Here is a 16,301-nt window from a genome sequence, read left to right as displayed (position 1 = left end):
GGAATTATCCCACTGGTATGGCATGTAGAGATGTGGGGATACCTTTTTAATGTTTGTCAGATTTTTATCTAAATCTTTGGAATTTAACATTTTTACTAGATTATATCCAGGAGTTTATTATTAGTTTTTCATTGATTTTGTCTTGGTCTTGGTATAGAACCTTCTGATTTAAAGGTGTAAGTCTTCACCTCTAGAAAATCATTTTAAAATTAGTGTTTTTATATACTTTACTCTTTTTGTCTTAAGCCTTTTTTGTTTTTTCTGGAACTCTCATCAGTGTGCCTTTTTATCTTCTTGGTTTAGGGATGACTTCTCAAGCTAATTTATAGATTCGGTATCTGTATTCACTAATCTTTTCATCACTTAATTGAAATAGACATGCAAAGAAAGTGTATGAGAGCTGGGCTTGGTGGTGTGCACCTGTAATCCCAGCTACTTGGGAGGCTCAGGCAGGAGGATCACTTAAACCCAGGAGACCAACCTGGGTAACACAGTAAGACTCCATATTTTTTAAAAAGTGTAAAAATAGTGTATGAATTGTAAAGAGTACAGCTTGATGGAATTTCATGCACTGATTCTAGTCAGCAAGTCAGTCTCCAGACCAAGAATCACAACTTGCCCAGCATGGAGAAGCCCCCTTGGGCCCCACTGGGGGTGGGTTGTGGCAGTGCCCAGCTTCTCTTGGCTTCAGCCGGTGAATTCCCATCCTGGACCCTTGGCCACCATTGGTAACTCTTGGGAGTCTTCTAGTTCATCCTGCTCAGCCCTCTGCTGTCTAGAATGTTCTGGGTTCTGCTTGAGGATTATAGGCTTTTCTAGTGAGGCAGCTTATCCATTCATCTGTATTTGAGTCACTGACTAGGCGTGACAATCCAGTTTTCTTTTTTTTTTTTCTTTATGCCAATCCAATTTTATCTACATGTTGTTTTGCAGAAATTCCTAAAGATTCCAAGCTTCTCTTGTTAACTTTCTTTTCTCACCAGGGATATACAGACTCTCCTACCCATCCTTCCCATTTTCATACTTTTTTTTTCATGTTAATGAGGGCAGGAAGCTTATTGCCTGGGCTGAGTTCATTTATACAGGCTGAGTATGTCTAATGTGAAAATCTGAAATTTGAAACTTTTTGAGTGTTTACATGACACTCAAAGGAAATGCTCATTGGAGCATTTCAGATTTCAGATTTTTGGATTTTGGATGTTTACTTGGTAAGTCTAAGGCAAATATCCCCAAACCTGAAAAAAATCATTTTTTTTTTTTCTTTTTGAGGCAGAGTCTTGCTCTGTTGCCCAGGCTGGAGTGCAGTGGTGTGATCTTGGCTTACTGCAAGCCCCGCCTCCCAGTTTCAAGTGATTCTCCTGCCTCAGCCTCCCGAGTGGCTGGGTTTACAGGCATGTGCCACGATGCCCAGCTACTTTTTATATTTTTTAGCAGAGATGGGGTTTCACCATGTTGTCCAGGCTGGCCTCAAACTCCTGACGTCAAGTGATCTGCCCACCTTGGCCTCCCAAAGTGCTGGGATTACAGGTGTGAGCCACTGCGCCCAGTCAAAAATCCAAAATTTGAAACACTTCTGTTCCCAAGCATTTCAGATAAGGGATATTCAGCCTGTAATAGGAATTCCTGTTGTATTTTGGTAAATAAACTTGTTGGGAAAAATGTCACAGATTCAGGGCTGTAGTTTTCTTTCGGAACTGACTGTACCATGTTGGGTGAAATGTCTATTAACTTTCTCTTTTTGTGTGTATGTGTTTTTTAAACAAATGATAATGCATCATTTATTAGAGCAGTGGTTCTCACATTTTTTTTGTGGGTGTGGTCTCAGGATGCCTCAAAGTTATTGAGCCTCCTAAAGCGTTTTTATTTAAATGATTCTATTGATTCATATGTATTGTATTAGAAATTGAAACATAAGATGTAAAACCACACGGATACGAAAGTTCCATTAATTAGCTTTCAGAGCAGTGGCATCATCACACATAATGTAGTCTCTGGAAAATTCCACTGTACATCCATGAAAGTGTGAAAGCGAGAGTGTCTGACTTTGTAGACCCTCTGAACTAGTCTCAGGAAACTCCAGGGATTCTCAGACCACACTTTGAGATCTCTTGTGCTGAGGAATGTTTTGTAGGTTTCCTTTTTCATTAAGCTCGTGTTTGACATTTTGTGTGTACACATGTGGTGTGTGTGCAGGTGCACTGGGAGGTGAGGCAGCGGCGCTCCTGAAATGTGTGGGAAATCGCCTGCATGTAGGTGTGCTGTTGCTGGCTCAGAGCGGAGTGTTCAGCAGCCTATGTCACATGCCATCTTTTCTCAGCAGTTATCTTTAGTCCCAGTCAGATTTTAAATGAGGGCGAGTCTGTAGTTTTCATCAGATTCTTCTTTTTCTTTTCTTTTTTTTTTTTGAGACGAGTCTCACTCTGTTGCCCAGACTGGAGCCCAGTGGCATGATCTCAGCTCACTGCAACCTCTGCCTCCCAGGTTCAAGCAATTCTCCTGCCTCAACCTCCTGAGTAACTGGGATTACAGGTGCCCGCTATCATACTTGACTAATTTTTTTTTTTGTTTGTGTATTTTTAGTGGAGATGGGGTTTCACCATATTGGCCAGGCTGGTCTTGAACTCCTGACCTCAAATGAGCCGCCCACCTCAGCCTCTCAAGGTGCTGGGATTACAGGAGTGAGTCACCGTGTCCAGCCGTTTTCATCAGGTTCTTAAAGGAGTCCCCTAATTTCTCACTGTAGCTTAAGGTAGGGGCATACCTTAAAGTTCTTAGAGAGTTGAGAAGTTATTGTGGTTGAAAGAGTTTAAGGGAAACATATCTTATGTAATTCAATATACAAATAAAAATGTTACCTCTCTTTGTGTGTGTAAATCCTGTAGGAATACAGGTTTTAGCTGTGCTCCAGTGTGTATATTTGCTTAGAGGTGCTTCAAGGCAGGTTTCAGTAAGCAAATGAAGCCATGTGTTCCACATTTTGGTCAGTATTGATTAGTTGAATGGAACTTTGCTGCAGTTATTTTATTGAAACTAAGCAATGTGATTGGAGATGCCTTGACTTGAGGGAAACACATTTCAGAATTCTCAGTCTGAACACACGTCATCCCGGGGCCAAAGATTGTCCAGGTTTATCGATAGACTCTAACTGTGCCCCTCTCTTTCAATTGTTCCGTAGATTCCCTGTAAGGAGCCCCTGCTGGTGCACCAGAACTACCGGGGGCCATCTGCCCAACTGCCCCAGACTCTGGCAGTGGGGCCCCCGATGGCAGTAGGCACCTCCCTGTGAAACCTGCCAAGCTGGACGCCACAGCTCTGCACGACGACACTTTGGCCAACTCCGCGCCCCCTTCGGAGGCATGCAACCATGCAGTCCTAGCCTGCAGCCCGGGCATCCCTGAGGAACACTACATAAGCGAGGCTGTGGAAGATGCTCCCAGCTACAGAGGGTACCGGGATGCCTGCACCATTACTGGTATGGGGGCCCTTTCCCTGCCAGGGAGGAAGGAAGGGAGGGAGGTTTCAGTCACTGAGGACTAGGGAAGGAATGCAGCCGCATGGGAGGGTCTCGGGGTGGTATGTGGAGAGGAACCACCAAAGTGCAAAAGACTCCGAGCTTTGGGATTGTGAGACCTCCCATCCAAAACCTGTTCTGCCAGTGAGCCATTTTGTAACTTGTGTCAGTTGTTGACCTACTATCCTGACTGAGATGTAGACAGCACTTCACTAAATTGTCATGAAGGTTAAAGATGGTAACATCCAAACCTGAGCAGCAAGCATGGCCCATCACAAGCACTCAGTGTATTGAACCCTTCCTTCTCTCTTTGCACTCAGCTTCTTCAGATATAAGACAGGTGTAGTGGGAATAACATGCACTGTCATTGTGGGATGCAAAAACAGAAAACTACATGGCGTGCCCTTTGTACACCATCAGGATTTGCACAGACATGGATTTTTACAGATACTTGTGTCAGTCATAACTCTCAGTGTCCCAGGTGGTAATCACCTCCCAGTGGGAACATCTGCTGTGCAGGCACTTAGTAGTAGAGCTATTGCTTTTTTATTTTCCCCAAGGAAGCATTGAGACAAGTGCTTGAAGCTAGCACAAGAGAGGGCTCTCAGTGGAAATGGTGTAGGATGGTGTGCATAACAGCAGCAAGTAGCGAAATTATAGCTCAATCCAGTTGCATTCATATAGAAGTTTGCTTAATTTCTCATTTTTGTCTGCAGCGTTTGCTTTTGTTTGTCTGTTTGAAGTAATGCCTGATGACAGCTTAATATATGCAAGTTGGCTTCCAGTAGCTTCTCTTGGTTTTGTGTTACCAGTTAGCCTTGAGGACCTCCTGTGTGTCAGGGGTTTCCTGGATACAGAAAGGCACAGAGAAAGCCGGGGGTCCCAGCCTGGTGCCTAGCTCCTGTGCTAGGCCCCCACACACCTCCTCTGCCTTTTTGTCAAGTGGCCCACACATGTTGTCCTCCACTTGTGACTGAGTCTCTCTCCCACTTGCCTGCCCCCTGAAGGACACAGTTCCAACATCTCCCTTTTCTCTACTGCATCATTCTTTTCACCTTGCACTTGGGTCTTTCTTATTAGTGCGGAAACATGCTATGATCTCCCTCTTCAGAAATAGAATCCTTCTCAGTACCGTGTTTCCTGCAGGCCAGTGTCTCTGCTCTTCTGTTTGCTTACTCTAGTTTTTCTTTTGTTCTCTCTGGAGTCCACTGCAGGCAGGCTCATGCCCCACCACACTGGCAGCCTGGTTCAGTCCAGGGGTCTGTCCTCTGCCTTCACCTTACTTCACTTTTCAGTGGTAGTTCACACTGTTGCCAAGTCCTGTGTCCTGGAAGTACAGTCTTTACTTGGCTTCTGGGTCCCCACACTCTCCCTGTTCTTCTGCCTCAGTGGCTGCGTTTCTTCTTCTCCCAAGCCTGGGAACGTTGAAGGGCCCAGGGTCCAACCTTTCTGCCTCTTTGCTCTTATGTGCGCACCTGTGCAGCCCTTGATCTCACCCAGCACATACGTTTTAAAATCGCCTTCTGTACTGTCCACTCGGTGGTTTCTGTACTCAGCCTGGCCCTTTCTCCTTAAGGCCAGACGTCTCAGACTGACTCCACATGAGTTTCCACTTAGATGTCTAATAGGCATGTCAAACTCAAATGACCAAAAATGAGCTCCTGGTTTCCACCTGTACCTGCTTTTCTTAGGGTTTTCCCCATCCTTGTAAATGGTGCTTTCATTATTCTAGTTGCTCAGGCCAAGAACCTTGGAGGCATTTGTGATTCTGCCTTTCTGCGATTCATACCCCAGTTTGTCAAGAATTCCGTTGGCTCTATCTTCAGAGTATGTTCAGAATCTACCCAGCATTTACTGTGTCCCAGCCACCCCCATCTCACACCTGGGTGACCGCACTGGCCTCCCAGTGGGGCCTCTTACTGCTACCCTTGCCTCCCTGAAATTCTTCCTCTGCCCAGCCATGAGAGTTGGCTTTTAATACAATCGGATGGTTTAACTCTCCTCCAGATTTCCAGTGAGCTCCCCTTCTATAGAGACCTGTAAGGAAGGGGCTGAATGATGGGAATCCCTCTTTGCCCTGCTGACCTGCCGCCTCTGTGCCCTCTGTGCTCCAGGTACACTGGCCGCCTCACTTAACCTTGAACTCACCAGGCACATCCAGCCTCAGGGTCTTTGGATTGCCTTAACTCCAGATATCCTTATGACCCCCTCTTCCTTCTCCAAGTGACATTTTATTTGATGCTTTTTGTGACCCCCCCCAATACAGAGTGATCTACCTCACCTTTCTCCATCTCCCTTTCCTGCTTAATTTTTTCCCCCAGGCTTAACCATCCGCTGAACTACTATATTTGTGTTTTGTCTCCCAAACTTGCAGTAGACTAAACTCGCGGAGGGCAAACTCTGTGTCTGCTTTGCACACTCCTGAATCCAGTGACTAACGTAGTGCCTGCCTGTGGCCAGCGCTCAGTGAACATTTGTTGGGTGTATCAATTGTGTCGATTTGTGCAGTGGGTACTATTATCCTCTTTGTGTAGGTGAAGAGTCCAAATCTCGAAAGGTTCAGCACCTTGGTGAAACTTCTGAGTGGCAGGAGTTGCATCCAGGTCTGTAGGACCCCAGGGCAAGCGTTCTTTGCTGCCTAAGAATTTAGTCTAGTTGGGGAGACAGATGAGTGAGTAGAAATTGGCTGTACAACGAGGTTAGCACAATGATAAGCACAGCACAGGAGGGCACCAAGGAGGGTGCCAGGCTGAACCTTGGAGGGGAAAGGACAGGAGAAGACCACGAGGGCTTTGTGGAGGAGGCAATGACCCAACTGCATCTACATTTGTCCAAACACATGAATTGATCCTTGGGATTCTAGTGGCTTCTGTACCAGTGAAATCCAGGAAGCATCCAGCCTGTTAAAGTGGTTTCACTTTCTTTGAACATGGCAGTGGAGGGTAAAGAAATGGCAGAATGTAGTGCTGAAACTTCACAGCTGGGCGCGGTGGCTCACGCCTATAATCCCAGCACTTTGGGAGGCCGAGGCGGGCAGATCAACTGAGGTCAGGAGTTCAAGACCAGCCTGGCCAACATGGTGAAACCCTGTCTCTACTAAAAATATAAAAACTAGCCAGGCGTGGTGATGGACGCCTATAATCCCAGCTACTCTGGAGGCTGAGGCAGAATTGCTTGAACCTAGGAGATGGAGGTTGCAGTGAGCTGACACAGTGCTACTGCACTCCAGCCTTGGCGACAGAGTGAGACTGTCTCAAAAAATAAAACGAAACAACAACAACAAGAACAAAAAAACACAAAAAACAAAGAAGTGGCAGAATGTAGTGCTGAAACTTCAAACCCTATAGGATGTGGTGACTTGGGGGTTCTTTGTTGGGACCAGAGGAAAGCTGAGAAACAGCTCAGTGCTGTTGTGTTTAGCACTGGCTTGGTAAACAGGAGAGTAAACACAGACACTCTTACGTGTTTAAGGGATGGGCTGTCAGGTGACGGAGAACATGCTCGGATTAAAGTTTTATTAGGCAGTCATTGAAAGGAAGACATTAAATGGAAAAAAGTTCTCTGAGAGACCTAGACTATCCCCAAGAATGCATCTGTGGCCTCCCAGGGCTTTGCCAAGTGCAGTCTCAGGACACCGCTTGGCATTCAGCCCTTGATAAATTCACTCCTCCCCCAGTTCCCAGCAAGCCCTGAGATGAACAGCAGACTTTTTGTTCCACTTTAAGTTTTAGGCAAAACCGAATGCCCGTCACAAAGCCCCGTTCTCCTTGCTACTCCCCTTCCCCCAACCTAGAGGTATCACATTTTTGGGTGCATCATTTTCTGTTTGGGGTGGCTTAACGAGATGAGCCGATAGGGTTCCCAGGCTGCCTGGAGTTACGTAACCCATTGTGCTTCCAGGACAGCTAACAATCTTAGGATTTGCCCTAACAAGCAAACTCGGAAAACTGCTGAGGAAGGCACGGGAGGGCGGCTTTGCGAGGTACTGCCGGGGCTGGGCTCTCATGGAGGCTCTCTCTGTTCTCTGAAGTCCCTTTGGAGTTTATGTCTGCACATGGCATTGGTTTTTCAATTCGGGCAGCCCGTCAGGGCTCAGCCTCTGCCAGGACTCTGCCACGGCAAGCTCATTCGGACAAACTCCTGTGGTAAGTTTGTTTGCCAGGTCTGTCTGCTGTCTGTTTTCTTTGTGGTGTAGTCAGAAAGGAGAAAAGACCACAGGAGAAGCTGTCTCTTTCTTGCTCTCTGCTGCTTGGGAGGTTGTTCATGGTCATGTGGTAGAGAAATTGCCATGTTGAACGATAGGCAGAGCAAAGGGACTTTAGAGACACAACCACTGCCCTCACCTCCCCATCTCCTGTTCCCAGGTCCCCTTGTCCCCTTGCCCAGGCTCAGTAGGTGCAGGTGATACTTGCAGGGCATGAGCACAGGGCTGAGTTGAGCCCAGATCCCCTGCACTGCCACTCCCTTTCCCTTCACAGTTCTCTGCAGTGGGTGGACAGGGTTTCTAAGGCCTCCTCTGCCTCTCCAGCTCTGATTTCTCTAATCCTATGTCTTGTCTTTATCCTGATTTCTTAGATGCTAACCTGGTATCTTGGGTCAGCAAGGAGTTTTTCAGAAGGTGAAGGACAGAGTTAGACTGTCTCCCTCCCTCTCTCCCCTTTCCCTCTCTTCCACCCTCCCTTCCTTTTTTGTCCTTTACTAAATGCTTGGGCCTGGGACTCAGATCCACACCCCAGTGATGGAGGGCTTGCTAATCAGATCTGCTGTGGCTTGTCTCTCTTGCTGTGGGGCTGACACCTCTCACTTCCTCTAAGCTGGTCAGAGTCCGGTGGTTGATGACCCATCTGGTTTCTGTCCTGTCTACAGCTGCTTCCTGAGAGCTGTCTGGGCCAGAAAACAGTTAATCCCTGAGAGAAATGAGCTCCTGTTCCATTCCAGTCAGTTTTAGGCTTTAAAACATGTAAATCTTATTGAATAAGCCTAAAGACACTTTAAACGTGCATCTTACTGAGGCAGTCGTATTGATTTTTGTGTGTTGAAGCAGCATACCCAGGGCCAGGTTTTTACTGGGGTTTATGTTAATTCCTGGGGTCAGAGAGGACTGGTCCTGCCCTCAGAACACAGAGGTGGGCCAGGGTGTAAAGGAGAAGCTGTAAACCGAGTGAGAATTGCCTAGGAAAAATCTGCTAACAGGAGTAGCCCTGCGTGGGAGGACTCTTCATCAAAGGGCCATGGCTTAGAATTTGTTTGTTCCTTTTATTATGTTATGTTATGTTATGTTTTATGTTATGTTATGTTATGTTATATTTCATGACTCACTGTGTTGCCCAGGCTGGTCTTGAATTCCTGGACTCAAGTGATCCCCCTGCCTCGGCCTCCCAAAGTGCTGGGATACAGGCGTGAGCCACCATGCCTCACCCAGGATCTTTTCCTTTTCTATCACTGATTTAAGCCATAAAACTTGATGTCTTATCCTCTGAAAACATGCTCAAATAAAACATGATGGAATTCTTACACATCTTATTAATTAAATTTAAGGCCTTGTCGATTTCTCTCTAGTATAATTTTTATTTGTGTTTTCTATTGAAAATTTATAATCTAAATGGGTCTTTTATTTGGCTATATTAATAAAACAGAAAAGAATGGACAGTGAAATATATATATCCCTTTTACAACAGAAAATGTAAATTACAATCTAGGGAATAACACATATTTTCTAAATGTGTAATTTAGAAGTTTTTTTTTCTCCTTCTCTTAGTGGAATCTCCTTTATTTCACAGTTGATTTGTTTTTGCAAATGGAATGCAGAAAGGGGCCCTGTTATGCTAATTTCTAGAGAGCATTTGATCTTTGCAAAACCACAGAAACATTCACCTCTGCCTTTTAAATATGCTATAAATGATTTGGGGGCCACCAGCTAATCTTCCTACCCTTCAGTTCCCTTATGACTAGGTGAGTAGGTAGAATATTTACCACAAGGTTTTTGACATAAGTTGTGAAATTTATTTAAAATGTTATTTGTAAGTTTTTTTTCATGTGATTTTGGGGCCATAGTTCTCAAGTATTTGATATATTTTTATCTTTTCCTAACTGGTTTTAGTTCTGCACTTGAAACAAATTTTTTCTCTCCTGTCCTCTTTTCTCTCCCCTCTCTTCTCTTTTCTCTTTTCTCCCTTTCCTTCCCTTCCCTTCCTTTCCTTTCCCTCCCTTCCCTTCCCCTTCCCCTTCCCCTTCCCCTTCCCCTTCCCCTTCCCCTTCCCCTTCCCCTTCCCCTTCCGTTTCCCTTTCCTTTCCTTTCCGAGTCTGATTCTGTCACCAGGCTGGAGTGCAGTGGCATGATCTTGGCTCACTGCAACCTCCACCTCCCAGGTTCAAGCAGTTCTCATCCCTCAACTTCCCGAATAGCTGGGATTACAGGCATGTGCCACCAAGCCCAGCTAATTTTTTGTAATTTTAGTAGAGACAGGGTTTCGCCATGTTGCCCAGGCTGATCCCAAACTCCTGAGCTCAGGCAATCTGCCCATCTAGGCCTCCCAAAGTACTAGGATTACAGGCGTGAGCCACCATGCCTGGCCGAAACAAGCTTTCGTGTATATAATGTATCAATCTTTGTTCACCCCAAACTATTTTTGGAAGCTGGCAAATAATAAATTATAATAGAAAAAAAAAAGGTAGTTTTTGGCAGAGTGGCCAGGTATGGGCCTCGGCACCCTGTTCTTCCTGCTCAGCCAAGGTCTATTGTAGGAACGTTGACTGGGAGTGACTGAGAGGATTCAGGGTGCACCAATGCCAGGCTCAGCCTGAGCAACTGGGTTGGTGTGTGAGTCTGGGACTCACGGCCCCAGGGGGAACTTTGGAGTCAGAAACTTCTCTGTTTTCACTGACCCCTGATCTCTCATAAACACTGAAAAACTTGAGCAAGTCAGGCTGAAACTATCAGGAGCTGAAACTTTATTTTACTTTTAGAGTCAGAGTCTCACTCTGTCACATAGGCTGGAGTGCAGTGGTACAGTGCAGTCATGGTGTATTGCAATCTTGAACTCCTGGGCTCAAGTGACTCTCCCACCTCCACCTCCGAAGTAGCTGCGACTACAGGCTGGAGTCACCGGGCCTGGCTATTTTTTTTTGGTAGAGATGGGATCTTGCTATGTTGACCAGGCTGGTCTTGAACTTCTGGCCTCAAGTGATCCTACCACCTTAGCTTCCCAAAGTGTTGGGATTATAGGTGTGAGCCCCAGTGCCCGGCAAAGGTGTAACTTTATAACTAGATCTGGAAGAAATATAATGTTACAAATCCTGTTATAGGTTTCTCCAGAGAAACAGAGCCAATAGGAGAAACACATATAGAGATTTATTACAAGGAATTGTGTTACTTGATGGTGGAGGCTGACAAGTCCAAGATGCGCAGTTGGCAAGCTGGAGCCCTGGGAGACCCAATGGTATAGTTGCAGTCCAAAGGCTTGACAGGATTGAGACCCAGGAACTGGTGTTCCAGTCCTGAAGACCCTGGGGGTGGGTTAGCCTGTTTGCTCTATTCAGACCCAAGCTGATTGGATGAGGTCCACTTCACTCACAGTAAGGAGGCATCTGTTTTACTCAGCCTACTTATTCATGTTCATCTCACCCAGAAACACTACCACAGACACATTCAGAATCATTCTTGACCAAATTTCTGGCCCCCCTATGGCCCAGTCAAAGAGACACATATTATACAGTTAGCCTTTACAGATCCTAAGGGTGGCTGCCATTTACTGAGGAGTAGCTCTGTGCCTGGCAGGTTTCCAAGTGCGGTTCCTGGAACTCATGCTGTCCTCAGCACAGCTCTGAGGTGGGTACTGTTACCACCCTCAGCTTTGAGAAGGCACAGAGTAGGCAGCTTGACCTCTTGTATAAAATAGGGATCCTTGAGGTTTAGACCCGGCAGCATTGTTTTCTGACCCTCTTTAAGTTACTGTTCTTCATTTTTTTTCTTTTTTATTAATTTCATTTACTGTTAAATGGGGTTTTAAATTATGAAAATAGCACATGCAAGTGGTAAAACTTGAAAGTGTACCAAAATATAGTCAGTGCAGAGCAGCTCTCACTCCACTATCAGTGCAGTTTAATGGGTAAAAAAATCATTCCAAGAAGTTTTTATGCACATATTCATTTTCTAAAACACACAGATGGGACCATATCCTATTCCTTGATCTGCATTTTAAGATGATTAACCATATTACTTAAAATGAATTGACATACTATTACCTTATTCTTTAAAATAGCGACATGATATCCCATTGTTTGGCTGTATCATCATCATCATCATCTCATTTAATTAAACCAGGCTGTGGTCTGAATATTTGTCTCCCCAAAATGAGTATGTTGAAACCTAATCAGCAGTGCAATGGTATTAGGAGGTGGAGCCTCTGGGAGGTGGTTAGGTCACAGGGGCAGAGCCCTGATGAGTGGATTAGTGTCCTTATAAAAGAGGTTTTGGAGGGCTAGCTAGCCTGTTCTACCCTGTGAGGACAGAGTGAGAAGGTGCCATCCGTGAACCAGGAACCAAGCCCTTACCAGACATCTGCTGGTGCCTTTATCTTGGACTTGTCAGTCTCAAAGCTGGGAGAAATAAATGTTATTGTTGACAAGCCACCAGTTTATGGTATTTTGCTCTAGCAGCCTGAACAGGCTAGGAAAACTCAGCAGCTCTCAGTCCTGGAATACCTAATATTTCTTTTTAGAAGAAGCATTTTGTAATTCATTTTTTTATTACCCTTAAATGAAATTCATAGATAATGAATCCTCTTAAAAACGTAATTTTATTTATTTTATTTCTATCTTTTTTTGAGATGGAGTCTCGCTCTGTTGCTCAGGCTGGAGTGCAGTAGTGTGATCTCAGCTCACTGCAACCTCTGCCTCCCGGGTTCAAGTGATTTTTCTGCCTCAGCCTCCTGAGTAGCTGGGACTATAGATGTGTGCCACTACACTCGGCTAATTTTTTGTCTTTTTAGTAGAGATGGGGTTTCACCATGTTGGCCAGGCTGGTCTCGAACTCGTGTCCTCAAGTGATCTGCCTGCCTCGACCTCCCAAAGTGCTGGGATTACAGGCGTGAGCCACCGTGCATGGCCAAACACATAATTTTAAAAGAATCAGTGTAATGCCTTACCGTACTATAAAGGAGAAACTAAAGAAAAATGACATAGCTTGTATTTCAAATGTCGCTGAGGGGACGTAGCCTCATTAGGACACATAATGAGCAGTTAGGCCCTGCCCCTGCAGGTAGAATTGCTGTGAAGGGGGCAGCCACAAAGGCAGTGAAGCATGCTGGCTACTCAAGGGTCCAAGACAGAACCACTGCAGCAGCCCCCATTGATGGGTGCTGTAAGTTGTTTTCAGTTCTTGCATTTTAAATGGTGCTTCAAGCGCCATTCCTACTCACCCTTAGAAGCATTGGCTTAAACAGTGTGCAACAAGAAAAATGCATACAGTTTAAAGAATACACTTTGAGGTTTTCCACCTTCATCCTATTCCCAGCCCTCTGCCTTTCCTCCCAAGGGAATGACTGTTGCTTGTTTATCTTTCCAAAAATGTTCTGTGCATGCGTTTGTATGATATGTATGTCCCCTCCCCTGCTTTGAAAGCTTTCTACACATGGGAACATACACTAAACATATTATTGCCTTTTCTCCTCAGTAATCTATATTGGAGACCTTTCCACTTAGCATACATCCATCATATTCTTTTTGCTGGCTATTTTTCATTGTCTATAAATCCCACGATTGATTTAATTAATTCCCTATTGTAAGACAAGTAGATTGTTTCCAGTATTCTGCAAATACCACTGGGTTGGGGATAGCCATGTTCCCACATATTTAAACAAATAAGTGATGAATGTACTTGAATTCCTAGGCTGGGGACTGTAATTTGATGGAGCAAGTCATAGAGGTTGTATAGTGTGTGTTGTTCAGACGATGTGGGAGAGTATGTGGGCGCTCACTGTCTGCACCCCTGGTATGAACACATTTGCTCTTTGCCAGCTGAGGTGTATAAACGGCAGCAGCCCCTGATCTTGATTTACGTTCCTCAGTGTGTAGAGGCCGAGCATTTTCGGTATTTCCTGGAGGAATTTTTATTGTCTTTTCTGTGATCTGAGATAAATGCTTAACAGTTTCTACTTTTAGCTCATGGAGTGATTGCCTCCAAAATTCTAATTACTATTTATATCCTATTTATATACTTTCCTTTCCATCCCTCATGTAGCACATCACTGCCTGGTAGGCTTGGATTTTGAATTCTGGATTTTGAATACCACGCAGCATCTGCTGGGCGTACCTGAACTTTATATCAAGAACTCACCACACAGTTTATGATTTGAGTTTTTAAATTTCCCAGACATCTGTCTTAGAAAACAGACCAAACACGTACTGATAGGTTGGTCCATCAGAGTGTGCTCTGGGAAGGGTTGTGGAGGTCTCACCTTTTCAACTGCCGTGATACAACTATGTCAACACCAGGGTCCAGTGGTGTTTCTATTTCCAGAGGAGTATCTTGGAGGACCTTTATTTTAAGTTTTCCTTTCTTCCCTTCTTTTCATTTTTTTTCTTCTCACCCTGTTCTCTCCCCCATCTCTCCTTCCCACTTTGTCTGTTTCCTCTCCCCTCCCCTCCTCTTCACCCCGATACCTCTCCTTCCCCTTGCTCTCTCCTTTCTTCTCTCTTCCTCCATCCCCACTCCCCTCCTTTCTCTGCTTCTCTCCTCCTCCTCTTCCTTAAAGAAACAATGGCTTTCTTTTTTTTCTTTTTAATAATTATACAGCTGAGGTGGATCTAGGTTGGTGACGCCTTTGGAAGCTTTGCAGCATTCAGTAGAGCTTCTTAGGTACAGGCAGCAGGCAGCTCACAGGCCATACTGGGTTAATGTTCTTTGGTGCTTTTCCAGCACATGGAGGAAGGGAAGTTGGGCCTGTGGTCAACTGGCTCTTTCCCAGTTGAGTCTGCAGGTCATGAGTGTGCAGAAGTCTTTTGAATTATTAGCTGGAGTTAAATGGGAAGGAAGAGGTGAGGATATCAATAACGTGAAGCGGGAAGGCTGAAGACCATGAGTTCTGTGGAGGGAACCTGACCTGTGGGAGAGAGCGAGGGAGAAAGAGAACAGAGAGCTCCAGCCAAGCTCACCCTTTGGGGTGACTGGAAGCTGCCTAGAAGGTGGTTTTGCCCTAATTTACAAATATACTGCCCTATTGAGGCCTTATCTGGTCCAGGCTCACTTCCTACTCTGCCACCTGCCACCTTCTATCACGGTGTTGGAAAAGGAGTGCCTAGCAGGGTGGGCCTTTTGAGCATGGGAGTCCACGATGTACCCCTTGGAGCCCAGTTGCAGGGAGAGCAAGGTGGACAGGTGGTTTCATCCAGAATTGGGTTTTGCTGTATGGGTGCTGTGAAAGTCCCACGAGAGTGAGGGAGGCTGAGCCTTAGGCACCAGCATTGCTGGAGCAAAGGGCTGGGGGATTCCAGCTGGACAGGAAGGGGGCGGTAGAGGCCATGCAGAGGAATTGAGGGGCTGAGGGTCTCCATGGAATAGCGGGGATAACTGAGGGAGAGCTGTGGGGGGAGGGGGGGTTGCAGTCAGGCAGGGAGGTATCTGAATTCCAGATTTCAGAGGTGGCCCAGGTGTGGCTGGCAGAAGTGGCATGTGATAGGAGGGCCATGAAGGTCCCAGACTTGAGAGCTGGGGAGTCAGGTGGTGTCAGGTGTAGGGGTGGCAGTGGCAACCTGGATGAGTGGCTGCACTTGGTGGAGAGGACGGCCGCCAACCTCTACTGGGGCGGAGTTGCTGATGGGTGGACGAGTGGGCATAGGCAGGGGTGACCCAGCTGGATGGCCTGAGTCTCAAGCGAGCAAGGATTTTTAAAGGCAGATGGGAGAAAATGAGGGGGAGGTGGCCCAAGGAGCCGGGAGAAAATGAGGGGGAGGTGGCCCAAGGAGCCAGAGGACGCCGGCACCAACTCCAGACCTGAGTGCGGCAGCTCAGAGCAAGACCCTAATCTTGACCTTCCAGGGGGTTTAAACCCTAGTTTGATTTTGACCTAGATGATGGAACATTTGCATGGTACAAACTGAACCTTCTTAGTGGGAGAGATGGAAATTGTTGGAAAGACGATAGTGAGCCAAGCCTATGGGCAGGGGCCCCTCCTTCAAACCCCAGCCACGCAGAGGGAGAGTCATGCTGAGGGATCCTGATGTTCTTCTCTTAGTAGGAATTCTGTTCTCTTTCCCAAACCAACATGTTCGGTTTCAGCTTATCTGATGAATATAATTATGCTCTTTTGTTCAGCTTTGAAAAATCCTGACCGTAGACCATTCAGGTTGTCATACCTGCAGGTTTGAACTTAGTTCAGTTGCCCAGTGCTATTTTAACTGTTGTTTCTCCCTATTTATGTGAGTAGAAATGAGAAGGGGCAAAGCTGACTTTGTGACAGGGCCTGGAAGTTTTCTGTGCCCAATAGTCTCTTCCTTTGCCTTTAATTTGAATTCAGGCTGCCTGGGATGTGTGGTAAAGAATGGGCCTGTCCAGGTGAGGATGCAGCACCACCTAGTGGGCCAGAGATGCACTAGCAACAGGAGCCAGGTTTTTGCAACTTTTGGAATGGATTGAAGGAAAGGGGAGTTAATTGTAGGAAGAGACTGCCAGGGTTAGGGCCAGTGGCTCATGCCTGTAATTCCAGCACTCTGGGAGGCCAAGGCAGGAGAATCGCTTGAGCCAAGGAGTTTGAAGCCAGCCTAGGCAACATAGTGAGACCCCCATCTCTAT

The 16,301-nt window shown here is 45.9% G+C and overlaps 1 protein-coding gene across 7 annotated transcripts in view; it reads left to right on the top strand.

The window, feature by feature from the left end:
- The first annotated feature begins 3,341 nt into the window (after nucleotides 1–3,341).
- Nucleotides 3,342–16,301, top strand: part of TRAK1 (trafficking kinesin protein 1) — a 137,537-nt gene continuing 124,577 nt past the window's right edge. For 3 of the 7 annotated variants that reach the window (XM_054479771.2, XM_063661257.1, XM_054479765.2), the window contains exon 1: nucleotides 3,342–3,472. Coding sequence is in view for 4 of the 7 variants with exons in the window: in XM_054479758.2 (XP_054335733.1) it covers nucleotides 7,566–7,656 (91 nt within the window). In the remaining 3 variants the exon portion in view is untranslated. Of the gene's footprint in view, nucleotides 3,473–7,165; nucleotides 7,657–16,301 lie in introns of those variants that run through there. The other 4 variants (XM_054479761.2, XM_054479759.2, XM_054479773.2 and 1 more) reach the window with 2 other exon arrangements.

Source organism: Pongo pygmaeus, chromosome 2 (genome assembly GCF_028885625.2).
Source record: "Pongo pygmaeus isolate AG05252 chromosome 2, NHGRI_mPonPyg2-v2.0_pri, whole genome shotgun sequence".
NCBI classification, from domain to species: domain Eukaryota; kingdom Metazoa; phylum Chordata; class Mammalia; order Primates; family Hominidae; genus Pongo; species Pongo pygmaeus.
This window is presented reverse-complemented; position numbering and strand designations above follow the sequence as displayed.